This window comes from Homalodisca vitripennis, chromosome 8 (genome assembly GCF_021130785.1).
Source record: "Homalodisca vitripennis isolate AUS2020 chromosome 8, UT_GWSS_2.1, whole genome shotgun sequence".
NCBI classification, from domain to species: Eukaryota; Metazoa; Arthropoda; class Insecta; order Hemiptera; family Cicadellidae; genus Homalodisca; species Homalodisca vitripennis.
Genome location: NC_060214.1, coordinates 12,337,354 through 12,353,386, shown reverse-complemented (window position 1 = coordinate 12,353,386; position 16,033 = coordinate 12,337,354). Strand labels below are relative to the sequence as shown.

At 33.9% G+C, this 16,033-nt stretch overlaps 1 protein-coding gene across 1 annotated transcript in view; it reads right to left on the bottom strand.

Annotated features, from left to right (window-relative positions):
- LOC124367306 (HEAT repeat-containing protein 6) overlaps positions 1-15,888 on the bottom strand; it is a 40,175-nt gene extending 24,287 nt beyond the window's left edge. Inside the window, exons 1-8 of the mRNA XM_046824032.1 lie at positions 15,246-15,888; positions 13,891-14,139; positions 9,971-10,177; positions 7,890-8,090; positions 6,380-6,631; positions 5,914-6,083; positions 4,775-4,986; positions 388-560 (exon numbers count right to left, since the gene is read on the bottom strand). Coding sequence (XP_046679988.1) covers positions 388-560; positions 4,775-4,986; positions 5,914-6,083; positions 6,380-6,631; positions 7,890-8,090; positions 9,971-10,177; positions 13,891-14,139; positions 15,246-15,392 — 1,611 coding nt within the window. The 5' untranslated portion in view covers positions 15,393-15,888. The remainder of the gene's footprint in view (positions 1-387; positions 561-4,774; positions 4,987-5,913; positions 6,084-6,379; positions 6,632-7,889; positions 8,091-9,970; positions 10,178-13,890; positions 14,140-15,245) is intronic.
- Between the last annotated feature and the right edge of the window lie 145 nt (positions 15,889-16,033).

Sequence of the window (16,033 nt, the reverse complement as noted above, 5' to 3'; positions counted from 1 at the left end):
GCTGATCATGTTGAACAAGAAACATGTTACATGTATTGTGGAGTGGCTCTGTACACGGCAAATAAACCCGGCAGTACCGGGTGACGGCACCGTTGAAAACATGGCACTTAAAGGGTTAATGCATGTTGGAGTTACAGTATATTATCACTCCTTTTGTTACTCTTTAGCAACGACTTTGGTGTTGTAACAATTAATTAAATTTTTGCCAACCATGCAAAATTTTCTTTTATGTGTAATCCCACCAAAATGTACAGCTAAGTGAGGTAATTAGAAAATTCATTAATTTACTTATTTTGTGAGTCAAACAAATAAATTCATAAAAATGATGACAGTTTTAAAAGCAATCGTTATAAAACTAATGGCAAGAGTAATTGTGAGGTATCTGACTTCTAAATACTGGAGAGCTGCCGACAGGACCCAAGAGCACCCTGGAGTCTCCGGAACATCCGGGAGACTGTCAATGCGGCTGACAGACAAGATCTGCTTTAGTTCCTCTGTCTGAGGATCCACAGCCACCACACAGCCCAGAAGTGTCAAGGCTGCCACCGACACCACCATCTCTGTAACAACATCAGAACTTTCATTACACTGAAGCTAAAGAAAATCTATCACTATTTTTGTAACACTATAGGAACTTTCATCATATTGAAACTACAGAAAATCTATCACTATCTCTGTAACACAATCAGAACTTTCATCACACTGAAGCTAAAGAAAATCTATCACCATTTTTGTAACACTATAGGAACTTTCATCATATTGCAGCTAAAGAAAATCTATTACCATCTCTGTAATGCAATAGGAACTTTCATCATACTGAAGCTACAGAAAATCTATTACCATCTCTGTAAGAACTATTATCAGTAGGAACTATTATCATAATGAAACTACAGAAAATCTATCACCATCTCTGTAGCACCATAGGAACATACATCAGATTAAAGCTAAAGGAAATCTAAGTACCAAAATTGTCTGGCAGTCCAGAAATTAATAACTTGTCATATACATAGACTTCTTGATAAGTAAAACGCTTTTATTAAACTCAAACAAATCAAATGTTATCTCTTTTTCCACAAAACAAGCTCTAAACAGGGTTCAACCCAACATTTTCATTGAGGAAGAACAATTGCTAAATGCTTATGGAACGGTTCTCAAGATATTAAGTACATGTTAATTCCATGAGAATAAATTAACCCTTCGCACGCAACTAATAAATCCAATATCTTTCTCGTAACGCCAAGACAAGTAAAAAATTGTTCTTCCTTTAAGTTCAAATCTAATCTTTATTATAACTAAATTATAAAAGGTAAAAGCAAAAAATAGTATAAAGCAGGGTATTTGACTTAAAATTAGCGTATTTATTGATAAAATTAAAAAAGAACTATTTACAAAACTGTTTATTATAAATGAATTTTAATTTCATTGTAAAATGTAATTAAACTAAAAAGTTTAATTACATTTTACTATAAAACAAAATATATATTTCAAACTAATCACAACACTACCACACGATGAAGAATAACAATGAGATACATAGTAGACGTGTGCGTGAGCGTGTGTTCGTGACAACTGAGAAAGAAGTAATATACACCACGGATATATTTGGTTATGGCTCTCTAGGAATTGCAGAACTGACAAGCAGGTGGTTGGAGTTAGACAAAGGGCGCTCGCCACCCCCTGCCGCGAAGTGAAGGTTGTTTATAAATACTTCCTTGGCAACCATACAAATTTTCTTGAATAATCTGTATGGAGAGTCTTCTTGGTTGAATGTTTATTAGGCACCAGTAGATTCTAAGTATAATCAATTTTCTGACACCTTTTTTTACCATTTTAACAACTGTTTTTCCAAAATTATTACTTCGTTGAGGGAAGGTGATACAAACCAATGGATTACAGATGAGATAAGATTAAAAAAGGATAACATCTTTCAGTTAGAAAAAAGGTTTAGACAAAATAAAGATGAAAAATTAAAGATAGTTATTAAAAACCAGAAAAAGGATTTAAAATCATGCATAGAGAGGGACAAAAAAAAATTCTTTGACAGTAAAATTAAAAATTTTGGAAATAGCGCTAAAATTGTATGGGACTTAATAAAATTACAAGTAAAAAAACAATCAAATCAAAATTCAAACATTAAAATTGACTATAATGGTAAAACAATAGCTGATCCTATCGAAATAAGTAATACGTTTAATAATTTTTTTGTTTCAGTAGTTGATCATTTAGTACTACCTAAAATCGATAAGGATAATAAAAAGTGTAATTTTTATGATCCTGTAAAAAACAGATTCAAGTTTAGCTCAGTAAGTGAAAAAGAACTAGTAAAATTAATAAATTCTTTTGAAAATAAACTATCAACAGGTCATGATGATATTTCAATCAATATTATTAAACAAATTTTGCCTACAATAATAAAACCTCTAACTCATTTAATAAACTCATCTTTAATCTCTGGTAATTTTCCTGATAAATTGAAGATAGCAGTAATCCCAATCTTTAAAAAGGGTGAAGTTAATGATCCCTCATGCTACCGCCCGATTTCACTGCTTCCAGTATTCTCTAAAGTGTATGAAAGGGTGGTTTATACTCAACTAGTTAGTTATTTGGTTGAGTGTGAATTATTTGACAAAGAGCAACATGGGTTTCAGGCAGGGAAATCTACAATAACAGCTGGGATTGAATTTATTAATTCTATAATAGACTCAGTAGATAAAGGTGAGAAAATTGTAGGAATCTTTCTAGATCTTAGTAGGGCTTTTGACAGCGTGTCACACGAAGAATTGTTAAAAACCTTATCAACGTTAGGTATTCATGGTAAAGAGTTAAATTGGTTTGAGTCATACTTGAAAAATCGACAACAATACGTTGAAATTGAAAATGCAGTGTCCAATATACATGATCAATATGTTTACATCAGAAAATTTAGCTCAGAAAGGTTAATTATCCCACATGGTGTCCCTCAGGGATCTATTCTGGGCCCATTATTATTTTTGTGCTACATACGAGGCTTACCACGATTGATCCCTAAGAACAGTACTATTTGCTTGTATGCAGACGATTCTAATGTAACAGTGTCAGGAAAATCAAAGGAAAGATTAGAGGAATCATCTTTTATTTCACTCTCAATAGTCAAAGAATTTTTTGACAGCAAAAATCTTTTAATAAACTCAAATAAAACAAAGTTCATCTCATTCTGTACTATGCAAAATCGAAGTAATATAGAGCCAACTATTTTATTAAGTGAAATGCCACTAAAACAAGTAGAGCATACCACATTTTTAGGCCTCAAAATTGACCAAAACCTTAGTTGGGATAAACACATAGACCATGTAATAAACAAAACCTCTTCTGGGTTATATGCATTAAGACAAATGTCTAAAATATGCAACTTAAACACTTTAAAAACAATATATTATGCTATGGTTCATTCACACTTGGCTTACGGTATAAGTGTGTATGGTTCTACAACAAAGAGTAATCTAGACAGGTTACTTCTTCAACAAAAAAGGGCAATTAGGATAATATATAACTTAAAAAGAGATGAATCAGTCAAGCATCTTTTTGTAGAAACAGCAATACCAACAGTCATTGGACTGTATATATTGGAAACTGTTAGCTATACAAAAAAATTTGCAAATCCCTCTCAAATTCCCAGTAGACATGATCATGATACTCGAGTACACAGGCAAGTGGAACGGCATAATTTAGAGTTCTACAAAAAAAAAACCACGTTCATAGGGACAAAACTACTATATCACCTTCCCAGAAGCTTTTTACTGGAGCAAAATAATGAGAAATTTAGGAAAAAATTAAAGGAGTCTTTGATTAAATTAGCTCCCTACTCCTTGGAAGAATTTTGGGAAGCAGATTTAGAATAAGAATTCACTTAATAATTCTATTTAATTATTATCAGTTGTATTAGTTTATAAAGTGTAAATTTAGAATAGATTTTTACTGTAAATACTTTGATTGATCACATATTTAGTTGTTCTTTATGTATTCTTAGTGTAAATCTTCTTTTTTTAGTTCTAGAATAATTTATTTCTTTAAATGCTACAATAGTACTTGTTATTTGTTGCATTATTGTTAGCATGTTGTAACAGGGACAACTAATTTAGATTTTATTTTTAACTTTAAAGACATTTTTTGTAATTAAGACATCAATCTGAGCATTTTAAGCAATAATAGTCTTTTTTACTACCAATGATGGTCCATATTATAATTTGTTTTTTGACCATTTAATAATTGTATTTTAATTATAAAACTTCTGACACTATTCAATGTATCATATGTACATTATTAATGAATAAAGGATGTTTTGAATTTGAATTTGAATTTGAACCGCGATAAGCACGGAGCGTGCACCGGGCATTTCGAAGGCCTTTTGTGAATTAATAAACTCTGCAAGAGGCATAATCTATGATATCGGATATAACTGTATTTCGCATTTGATCGAAGTCTACCATTCTAACATATCCGTCTACAGCATGGGAAGGGTTAATAATATTTCACCTGTCACAAAATCTATGTAATTCTTCTTGATTGAGCCGGAAGTCGTTCTGTAAGGACCTTCTTCTTCTTCATTTATGGGGCGGCCTACTACCATGCACTTAAGCCTCAAGGGCCTTTTGTGCACCCCGGAAGCACACCATGACGCCTACCAGTCTATGATTTCAGTAATTCCACAAACCGCCGAAAACAACCTATCAGGTCCTCCTTAATTCACTACCCTTGTCCAAACTACCAATGATGACATAAAACTGTAAGGACCTACCCTTGTGCCTGAGCTGAGGTAGTGCAGCATGCACCAGCGGGGTGAGCAGCCCTGGCTTCATGCGGTGGTAGGGTGTTACGTCGACCAGACTACAGGCACAGTGAAGCACAGACATTGATCCTGTCGTCTTCAGGCTCCGGACCATGCACTGGTGCAAGTTGTCAAGCAGGGATGCCAACACGCTGGAGAACGGTGTGTACGAAGTTACCGAACTGGAACATAGGTGTGTTTTAACGCAAGACAGTAACTGATTTTATTTTATTATCGATATATGCCTCAAAGTTTTACTTCAAATATGTTTTTAGTAATCCACTCACCACTTCAATCAAAAGTTTTATTCCCAACACCTCACAGATTTCTCTGGCATCAACCAAAATTACAATTTATTTGCAGCGATATTCAAAACAGAATAATCTTCAAGCCACAACCTCCCAATGCCCTCGCTAGTCAGCATAAATAAATAAAACCGAAGATACAATAACAAGATATCACCTTTAACAATAATTGTTTACAAGAAATGGAAAGTACAGTAAATAAACACAATTGAAACTTGAATGCAAAAGGCCTTTGAAATGCCCGGTGCACACTCCGTGCTTATAGCGGTTGCAAAAGAAGTATTTATAAACGACTTTCACTCTGGGACAGGGGGAGGGGGACGCCCTTTGTCTAACTCCAATCACCTGCTCGTCAGTTCTGCACCTCCTACAGAGCCATAACCAAACATATCCGTGGTGTGTATTACTGCTTTCTCAGCTGTCACAAGCGCGCTCATGCACGCGTTTACTACGTTTCTCGTTATTATTCTTCATCGTGTGGTAGTGTTGTGATTAGTTTGAAATATTGATCTTGTTTTATTAAAATTTTCATTTTAATTACATTTTTCAATGAAATAAAACTTATTTATAGTAAACAGTTTTGTAAATAGTTATTTTTTAAATTTTAATCAATAAATACACTAATTTTAAGTAAAATGCTCTGTTTATACTTTTTTTACATTTTATAATTTAGTTATTATTATAATAAAAATTTGCTTTGAACTTAAAGAAACCAAATATTTTTACTAGTCTTTAGGAAAGTTAATGGATTTATTAGTTGTGTGCGAATGGTTAAATATTAACTTTGGAAAATTTAATAACTACCTTTGCAGTGCCTGAGCAAAATATGATTTGGCATTGCCTAGCAGGAAAGCGGTGGTCGAAGCAGCAACGGAAGTCAGGCGAGCGTTGGTGTCGTTAACCAAATTGTAGGAGAGACCTTGGCTTCCAACCAACGAACTGTAGTAGCCAAACAGCTCTCTGATGTTCACTGCCTTGAACAGAACAAAATGGAATATTAACCCTTCCCATGCGTACTACGGGAAATCCCACATGGTAAAATTGGTGTACGTACATATGATGGGAAACGTGAATGTTAAGTTCAACACCAATTCACCTTCCTCTTAGTGCAGGATCTGAAATCTGATGCTGTCTCAGACTTCCCTCCCGGAATCTGAAGTTATGTCATATAAAGAGATCCAAAAATGTCGGCAACGAAGCAGCTCAAAACAAAAAAAGGGTTAAAATATACTTTAATTTATATATATATATAAAGTCTGAACGGACTAACCTTGGCGACTTGTACGAGCAGGTTGATGGCAGAGAGTCGCACCTTGGCTTGGGCCCGCCTCAGTCTGCGTGTGCGACCACCCTCGCTATCAGACACCTCCGAGTCGCTGGTGAGCCACGCCCCACTGGCAGGTGCAGACATGTAGCCAGGCTTGGTTACAGCTATCCCTGCAGTCCTCTCGTCTGCACCATCTTCCACCTCCATCGCACCAATGTTTGACACCCTCTTCTTCTGGCGGCGTTTTGCTTTGCTCTGTGACCAAGCCGCAAATTGCTTACTCAACACGCATATGATGGTTTAAAGCTAACCAGATGTTTCGCTGGTTTAATGTTCACAAAGCATGCTGACACTTAACATTCAAAGGGCATGTTTAAACTGCACCAGGGATTTCGCTAAATTTTTTATTTTTATGTTCCTCAGAAATTTAAATGTTCTCACAGATGATATTCTAATCACTTGATCTAATGTATCAATCAATATACTATATTAACCTATGACTTCTCCACAGCTTTTGATTGTGTGAACTATGATATACTTTTAAAAAAGCATCCTTTTCATCCTTTTTTTTAAATTGTACTGTTTTTCAAATAGATCAATTTTGTAAATTGAATCTTGGTTAGTTAATTGGTTTCAAGGAACTGTAATTTTGTTTAAATAATGTAATATCTAAATCTCAATGGGAAGAAATTAAAGTGGGCGTTCCTCAAGGTTCTATTTTGGAACCTCTACTTTTTCTTCTATACATTAATGATTTACCTAAAAATGTGTCACCAAAATTTATATTATACACAGATGACCACAGTTGTTAAAGCCGACTCTCACTTTCAAATGGAAAATAAATCAGGCTTTTTCTGAATTGGCATACTGGTTTGAGGTTAACGGACTGAAATTAAATCAAGAGAAAACTTAACTACTGAATTTTCAAACGGCACAATTAAAGAAGTGTTATAATAAGGACGTCATTTTCCAGGGCTTGATGCTTCTATAGTAATGTTATGTATAAAAACATTAACATTAAAGACCTATTCTGATTCTAATACTATGTACGTTAACATAAATAAAACGCTTAAATCGTGTTTATTTCAGATTAATGTCTGCTTGTCATATGTTTTTAAGCTATTTCTTTTATCTTAATGTTTCTCATAAATAATAAAGTTATAAACAAAAAAAGATCTGATGACAATCTGCTTGTGGTATGAATTGATGCACTGTATTTATTAATAAACAATAATCTATTGAAACTATTTGTAAAAAATACAGATATGTTTGACAATTTTTTCATAAAAAATACCATTTAGTAAGACAATTTTTTCATCATCAAATTAGCTGCCCTACAAAAAACTTCTTTAAAAACTTAAGCATTCGACACAATTGAGCAATCCAGCTTTAAGTCCAACAGAAGCCGAATATTTTGTTCTGCCAATAAAGTTTCAGCAACCACATACAAAGTCTCAACAATGATTTTGTTGATAAAAAGTATACTTAGCTTATTTTCTGTTAATTACAATACCTTAATATTGGGAGCAGGTGGAGGGTCCCATTGGACACCCGGAAGTGGTAACAGCTTGGATGGTTTCTGGTACTGCCAACCGTGCAGACCGAACTGCAGGAACGCCACCACGACGCCCAACACGTCTCCTAAATTCTCTGTCAACCATTCTACATCCGATTCACAAATCGTCTCGAGGGCTTCTAGTACAAACTTCACAACCTGCAAAAGTTCAATTTGTAAAATAATGTTTTACTGTTGTATAAAATTTTTCATTCATTGACAAAAGTCATGTATTGCAGCTTAAGAGCTACGTCAACTATAAATTTCATCATAGAAACATATTGTACTTCCTATGTGTATAAGCAATCTACAGAAAGAATCAAACAGGAAACTACGAAATTTATTAATTAGGTAGGAAATTAGAAAGATAGAAAACTAAGAGAACAAATAAATTTGTTAAAAGAACTAAAAATTATAAAATAATACGACTCTTAAAAAACTTATCAATTGTATGAAAAGGATACTTAAGTAGCCAATTATAAAATTTATTACAGAAAATTTGTTATATTAGATAGCTATTTACTAAATTACAAAATGTATTATAAATTTTCAGTGACATAATGTAATGACTTTTGGTTGGTTTACTTAGTCTGCAAAAATCAATTGCAGAGCCTATTCGTTTTACTCTTAGTTCTGTAATTATGTGTGGCATTTTTAATAATATTAGGGTTGTTAAGGGTATTTACTAATAAATTAAATATGTATAATGGTTTGTATAAGATATTAATGTATAAGATATTAATAATGGTTTGTATTTTCAAACTGATAAACAGAGGTTTACAGTGATCACAAAATTTTTAAGATCTTTTTTGTAATATTAGAATTTCATCAATCCCACTTCAATTTCATAAAAACTTAATCCATACCTAAAAATTGATATAAAATATGAGAAATAGGCAGGTCTAATATAGTTTACCTCAATACAGCTAGTAAGTTTTTTAATCAAGAAAATTACTCTAGATAGTTTTGAACTGGTTTGATCAATAGGTCAAATTTATATCTAAATTAACACCTAAAAGTTTTACTTTATCAGTAAAGTTTTCTAGTGCAACTTTTATCAATTATCCTTAAACTAATATTTCTGGTCTTATCTTCATTTAGGACCCATTATCTTTAAACCAATCTGAAGCACTATCCAAAGTACTTTGTACCAGTACATTGAGTTCTTCAATATTTAACCTTGTATGAAACTAAGTTGTATTATCTGCATATAAATATGTATTACTTTTCATAAAGGCTGGTATATCATTAATACATACCAAAAAGAGCAAAAGTTCCAAAACCAATCCCAGTGGTACACCATACTTGACCTCCAACTCATGTGACCAATTACCATTTATTAAAACCTTTTGTCTGCGATTAATAAAGTACGATTTGAAGAACTCAAGTTAAACACTCTGGATTCCGTAGTAATTGAGTTTTGCTAAAAGGTCTAAATGATTAACTCAGTCACACAGAGTGTCCTGAGCAAACTCTTTATTTTCAAAACCTGTTAGCACTCCATGCACTAGTTTATCAATAGCATCAGTTGTGTATTTACCTTTGCTGAATCCATCCTGAGAGAGGATCAGTAGATTGTTTTGTTGAAAGTAGATACTTATCAGATCAAACACCAATAATTTGAATAAATTATAAATCACAGGTAAACTGCTATATTGAGACTTATTTAATTTTTATCTGTATCGAGGTTAAAAATTTAAACTAATTATTAACTACAAGCTTTATCAATTTACCAAAAGTTTTTAAAATGATAATGCCTATTTTTATTAGTGTAGCTTATTAAGAACACACAGATGACAAATTTAATGAGGTTAATATTTGAATTGATAGGTTTATTATGTGATAAACATAACAGTTCCACTAGATTCTAATCAATGGCCAGTAGGAGGGTTAAAATAATTTCAAGCAAAATTACACCAAAACCCGACAAAGGTACATCATAAATTCGACAAAGAATCATGCATTATTTCAGCAGTGCACTTATCAAAGTGTATCAAAGTACTAAAGAAATAAATAAGAAGCTTCTTAATATATCAGACCTGAGCATCAGCATCACAATTCACGCTAGGGCTCTGCTGCAACAGTTGCCATAGGGAACTGATGAATTTGGGCCGACAAGAAGGTTTAACTGCAGGCGCTATTGCCTTCAGACATTGCACCCTCCACACTCTCACATCTTGCGGAGTCGTCAGGCTGGCTTTAGCCTCCAATTGTACACAAAGCGTGGCTACAATCTCATCTGCCATCTGAAAATCATACAGTACACCTAATTTAGTTTTTTGAGTTTTTTTTTGTTCTCTTAGGACAAGAAGCTTATAAATTGCACTTCGTCCTATAAGGACCTTTTCGCTGCTTCCAGAGTGACAGGATATTCAGGATGGGTAAGGTTGGGGATAGAGGCCGCCTCCTATCAAGATCCATGAGGAAGAATTTAGGGCACTAATCTCAAAGTCATGTCTCCTCGAAAGAAGGGGAGGCCAGCTCTGAACCAGCCTCTCCCGTCAAAGCAGGCAGGGGGTGGCACATCCTTGTTGAGGCCAGCAATAACCTTTGACACTTAGGGAACGAACCCCACCATCTCCAACAGTCATCTCCCACAGTAGAATAGACCTATCGAATTACTCTTGCACTCCAGAATCTCAACATTTGCGATTAGTGATGTGCCGCTCCTGGACATCCATAAGGTTGCTCAGAGTTAAGTGACACATTGGTTTTTGCAGTGCCCAGTGTGGGTTCAACTGGAAGATGTGAACCAGCCAGAAGTGATCCCTGCTGGATCAATTTGGTTTTTGAGGTTACATGATACTATAAACAATATTTTGGCAGCATTTTTATTTGGTTGTTGCTTCCCACAACTTCCTTACTTTACTGTATTTTCCGTTGTTTTATCTGTCTAATTAGCCAAGTAGCAAACAGTATTATTACATCCGTTTGATTTTTCTTTCTCTTCAGTTTGTAGTTGAAAATTACACTAAATCAAATCTGATATTAAAAATACAAATAAACCTGCCACCTTAAATTCACTGTGGCTCTATACTGAGCGATTTTGAATACCTCCACTCTGATTCTGTGCTATAAGGCATCTGCCAATGTGTCAATGTGTCAATGTGTTCAATCTCATTAGATAGCCCATGAAAAGATTGCTTACTGTAATGGTACTTTTGCTCCATCGTACTTTTTAGCTTATGTATAACATGTTTCACAACTCTGGAGGTTATCGCTATAAAACTTTACAAAATATTAGTCATATTTATAAAGGTTATTTGTTGCAATGATCTGAGACTTTACGACACCATATTTTTACTCTATACTGGGTCTTGGCTGAAATAATTTAGTAAACACATACGACATTGTAATTATTATTGAACTGCTTTAAAAACGAGCTTGACACGTTTGCTGCGGGAAATGAGACAATGTGTGACTGTAAATTACATAACATTTATAATGTGTTAATCAAGCAAAATTAATGTTTTGGATGTCCACAATGTCGATTTAATGTGTCCAGGAACCCTCATGTACTCGAATGGATGACATCACTCCGGGGTTGGAATAGCAGCCCTTTGCTACTGGTGCCAGTCCTCCTTCAGTCCATGCTTAATAATCACTGGTTTTTCAGCCCCTATCTTCACTGGCATCCATGAATCTGTTAATTTCTTTTATATTTCATTATAAAAACAACAACAATGTCTAACCATTCTCACACAAAATTCATAAATGTCATCATCAGAACAGTCTGAACTTGAATTGAATTCTTATCCATCAGGAAACCACTCACGAGTTCAATATCCTTCTCCATTGCACTACAGCTACATGTACACAATCTCGATACAATAAACCAACAACAAACAAGCACACGAAAGAGAAAATGAGCAAAGATGGCGATCTGAGAACAGTTTGCACAAAAAGAAGCAGTGGAACCACCATTACATGCGGTAAACAACACAACCTTCCCTGTTTGTTACTGAGCTTACACTGAGGCAATGAGTTACGGTGGAGCAAGGCTACCTTAGCAACCCATCGCACATTGCGGATGGGTACTGCAAAAGCAGCCCGCCGCATCAAATGTGTAACAACACACATGTATTACATGGGTACTTTGGGATTATACTGACCACACCCGCATGAAGAACACAAAAATATAAATTTATAGAAACAAACATGATAGAACGAAAAAAACAACTCTTTAATTACAAAATTACAAACTTACAAGCATTTCCAGGTATTGTGATCGGTATTGTCGCTGTTATCTTATCTTTCTCGAGAATCCCGATTACGGATGATTATTTAAGTTTTTTGCACGGTACATCCTTTCCATTACAATTTAATTTATATTTCTGATCAGCTTCTCTAGAATTTGATATTTTACTGATAGGTAATATCTCGAAGGATGTTTTTCTCTCATTGACATCAGCGCGGGGCTGCCGAAGCCCGCGCTGATGGCCGGAGGCACTCGCATTTTGGGTGGCGGAGTTTGATCGAGAATAAAAACAAGTTTTGAGTGTTTTTTTCAATAAAGAGTTTAGTTTTTGTCTGGTAATGTTTGTTTTTGTTGAATTTTTGTATTTGGAGAAATGTACAGGTAAAACACGAAAGTACAAAGCGACGCACCAGCTGAACGGGCGGCGAGACTGCAATAACATTATCTACTAGACCGCTCAACTTTGACCTCTGTCTGAGGATGGGGAGGGGTTTGCGATAAGACAACTCCTGTTTTATATTGACGAAATATTGTTCTACGCTAATTTAGTAATCAGTAGAAGCAAAATGTCAAATAACGATTCATGTCTGGGTGTGGTCGGTATAATCCCAAAGTACCATTACATGTATTACACATGAGTAACAACACATTGAGCAGCAGTATTTATGCTCTGAAGCGTCTGTGTGGTAAGTTAGATCAGGATGGCCTCCGCCAAGCTTACTGTGGCCTGTTCCAGTGTCATATGATGTATGGGTTGATAGCATGGGGTAGCTCTGTCCATGCTCAAGATGTATTTCTTGTTAAAAAAAAAGCAATTCTTACTATAGCTGGAGTTGGCAGGTTTGAACACTGTAGAAATTTATTTAAGGATCTTGGATTACTAACCTTGTTCTCATTGTTTATTCTCCAATGTCTGATTTATGTACGGAAAAATGGAGACAGGGTACAACAAAGAGGTGAGATCCACGCATATGAGACTAGATTTAAGCATTATGTCGACATGCCTCAAACTAGACTCCATAAGAGTGATAAGAGCCCATTGACTATGTCTAGTAAATGCCTCAATAAAATTCCTCCAGAGATAAGACTGCTTAACAATGCTAGTTTTAAGATAAGAGTTGAGGAATTTTTGTTAAAAAATGCTTTTTACTCTATCCAGGAGTTCATGAATGGACAGTGGACAATCTTAGACTTTTAAGATATAACTGTGAATTCAAGTTATGATAAAATTTGTGACTTGCCTATGTATTTTTGTATGAAATATTTATGTGGCCAATAAATGATTTTGATGAATCACATTATGTTACCACTAATGCCAAGTTTTACATATAAAATTACACAGTTTGGTTCATTTACAGAAATTAGTATAGCTTATTAATTAACCTAACAAATAATAAAACTGATTATGGTCATCTTCAAATTAAAGACAGTTTTGGTGACATAATCAAAAGTTATTTCAAGAAATACACAAGAAATTTTGACATAAATGTAGTCATGGTGGGCAATTTCTTAGAAATAAATTTAAATTAATTCAATAACAAATATACTTAATTAAACAAATATGATTAAAAGAAAAGAAAGATAGAAATTCAATCATATTAAAAATTAAATATATTAAATAATTAGGTAAATATGATTTGTATATTTTTTATGATAAATAAAAAATTTAATCTACAAACACAAATTTAATACAATATTACTTTTCTAGGTTGAAATTTCCTACACCTATTTTTTGTGACATATGTTCTTAATAATTCTGACCTCCTCCAGACTGCTGATTGACGAGCATATGATGGCCTCCAGCGCCTGCAAGATGTCCAGGAATGCAATGTCCGCACTCTGCTGGAGAGCATGGAGGCTCCAGGGAATAGCGATATTCAGCAGAGGCTTCTCCAGCTGTACGGCCTGCTTGCCCACAAGAGTCAACATCAGCTGACAGCATTTGGCTACGAGAAATGTGTCATCAGGAGGCACCAGGGAAAAACACTGGCTCAGGATGACTGCTATTTTCTGAAAAAAAATCACAAAATTAAACTAATTAGAGGGAATGATACCACTTCTAGGTACAAATTAATTTCTTGTCTCCCCTTTCTTATCTAGTCATCCATCAAAAAGAATCTGCCTTTTTTTCTAGTAGAAAAGATTTTTCATCATCCCAACTTGCTTTCGTGGGAGGGAAGGATCAGAAAACTCCGCCAAACATTGACTAAATTATGTGCAGAGGTAATATTTCTAAAGAGAAGTCTAGTGATTTTACCCGACATGTTTCAATGTTTCTTATTAGAGTAAAGTTAATTTTATTGAGGTCTATACAACTTTTAAAACTTGAAGTACATGCACAGTTTATACATTTATTCAGTAGCCCAGCTTGAATGAAAAGAAAAGTGAGTGTTTTATCTCAAAGAGGAAACTGAAATGGGTTATTATTAGCGCTACATTATAAGGAGTTTTAATCTTACCTAACTTATTATACTTACAAACTCAGGCAAATTTAAAAAAAGTATTTAAAAAATCAAAACCTCAATCAAACAAAAAATTTAAGACAGGTGACAGGAAAATTTCATTTTAATAATAAAGAAAACGTAACAAAAAACAAGCATCTTAAACTGAGAAAGAAACAGTAAATCATCTTTTGTGTTATTTTGTAGTGTTCTAAATTTAACTAGGCCTAGAATTTTATTTTAAAAGAAGTTACTCATAGAACAAACTGTGTTTAGAATATGAAAACGTGTTTATAGTTGGTGCAGATGATGTAGTTATTTATCAAATTAATTACTATTAGTTGATTATGTCGATGAGTATAATAATTACGTAACGTTTGATAGTTTCTATATAAAAACCTGCTTATTGTACTCCAACCCAAATTTGGTGACAACTTTAAATAAAGGCGGTTTTGGTACCCCACTAAAGGAATGGAAAGAGGGGATAAAATGTATTTTGTATGTTGGGTACAAGAACAGAACTGAAATCTTTTTTTACAAAATGGAATCATAGACAATTTCCTAACCCCAAAGACTGGGAGCAACTGAGAAAATCACATCTGGGTAGATTAGTATACTCAAACAGGCCTTATTTTTATTTAGATCTAGAAAGTAGTAACCTTAGGCCTAGCCTACCTTGGAGTTCTCAGGAGAACTAAATAATTTGCAGTCAAAGGCATTTAACTGGTCCAGTAAGTTGTTAAGTCTTGAATCTTCTTTTCTGTTATCATTATTAATAGTATTAAACTGAAAGGCATAATAATCCAGGCTTTTCTTTTCCATTATTTCACACTGTTGGTAAATGAGAGCAATAGTTAAACAATAGGCCTAGGCCTACCTAAAAGTTATAGCCTAATACAAACAACGAAACGTCATAAGTTAAATATCCTAGTCCAATATTTGGTATATAGGTTAGAATTGTCAGTTATAACCTAAACCTATATATTGTTTCGAAATACACAAATCACCCTGTAACTTTCCATTTTTCTTGAAAGTCATACAGAATTAAGTAAATTTCTGGTCTCAAGTCTATTTTATTTTTGGGACACTGACATTAAATCACTATATTATTAAAAATCACAACAACCAATACTTCAAACATTTGATTTTAACTTTGTACTTTGTATTTGTTTTTTGTAATTTTAAGTATACTTATACAAAATAACCCCACATGATTAAGATTAAAAGTCAATGACCACCACAGAAATGTACAATGTAGTGTTATGTACCCCCTTTTAGTTTATACTTGTTCTTACAATAATAATTATTGAATTGAGCTGAGTTATACGTTTTTTGTCAGTTGGTTTTCCTATCTATATTTTAAACCTCGCTTTATACAGAAACAAAATATCCTTTACCCACAGGTCATAAGTTAGTGCATTTTTGTTCCATATCAATAACATTTATAAGATATTGAATATATT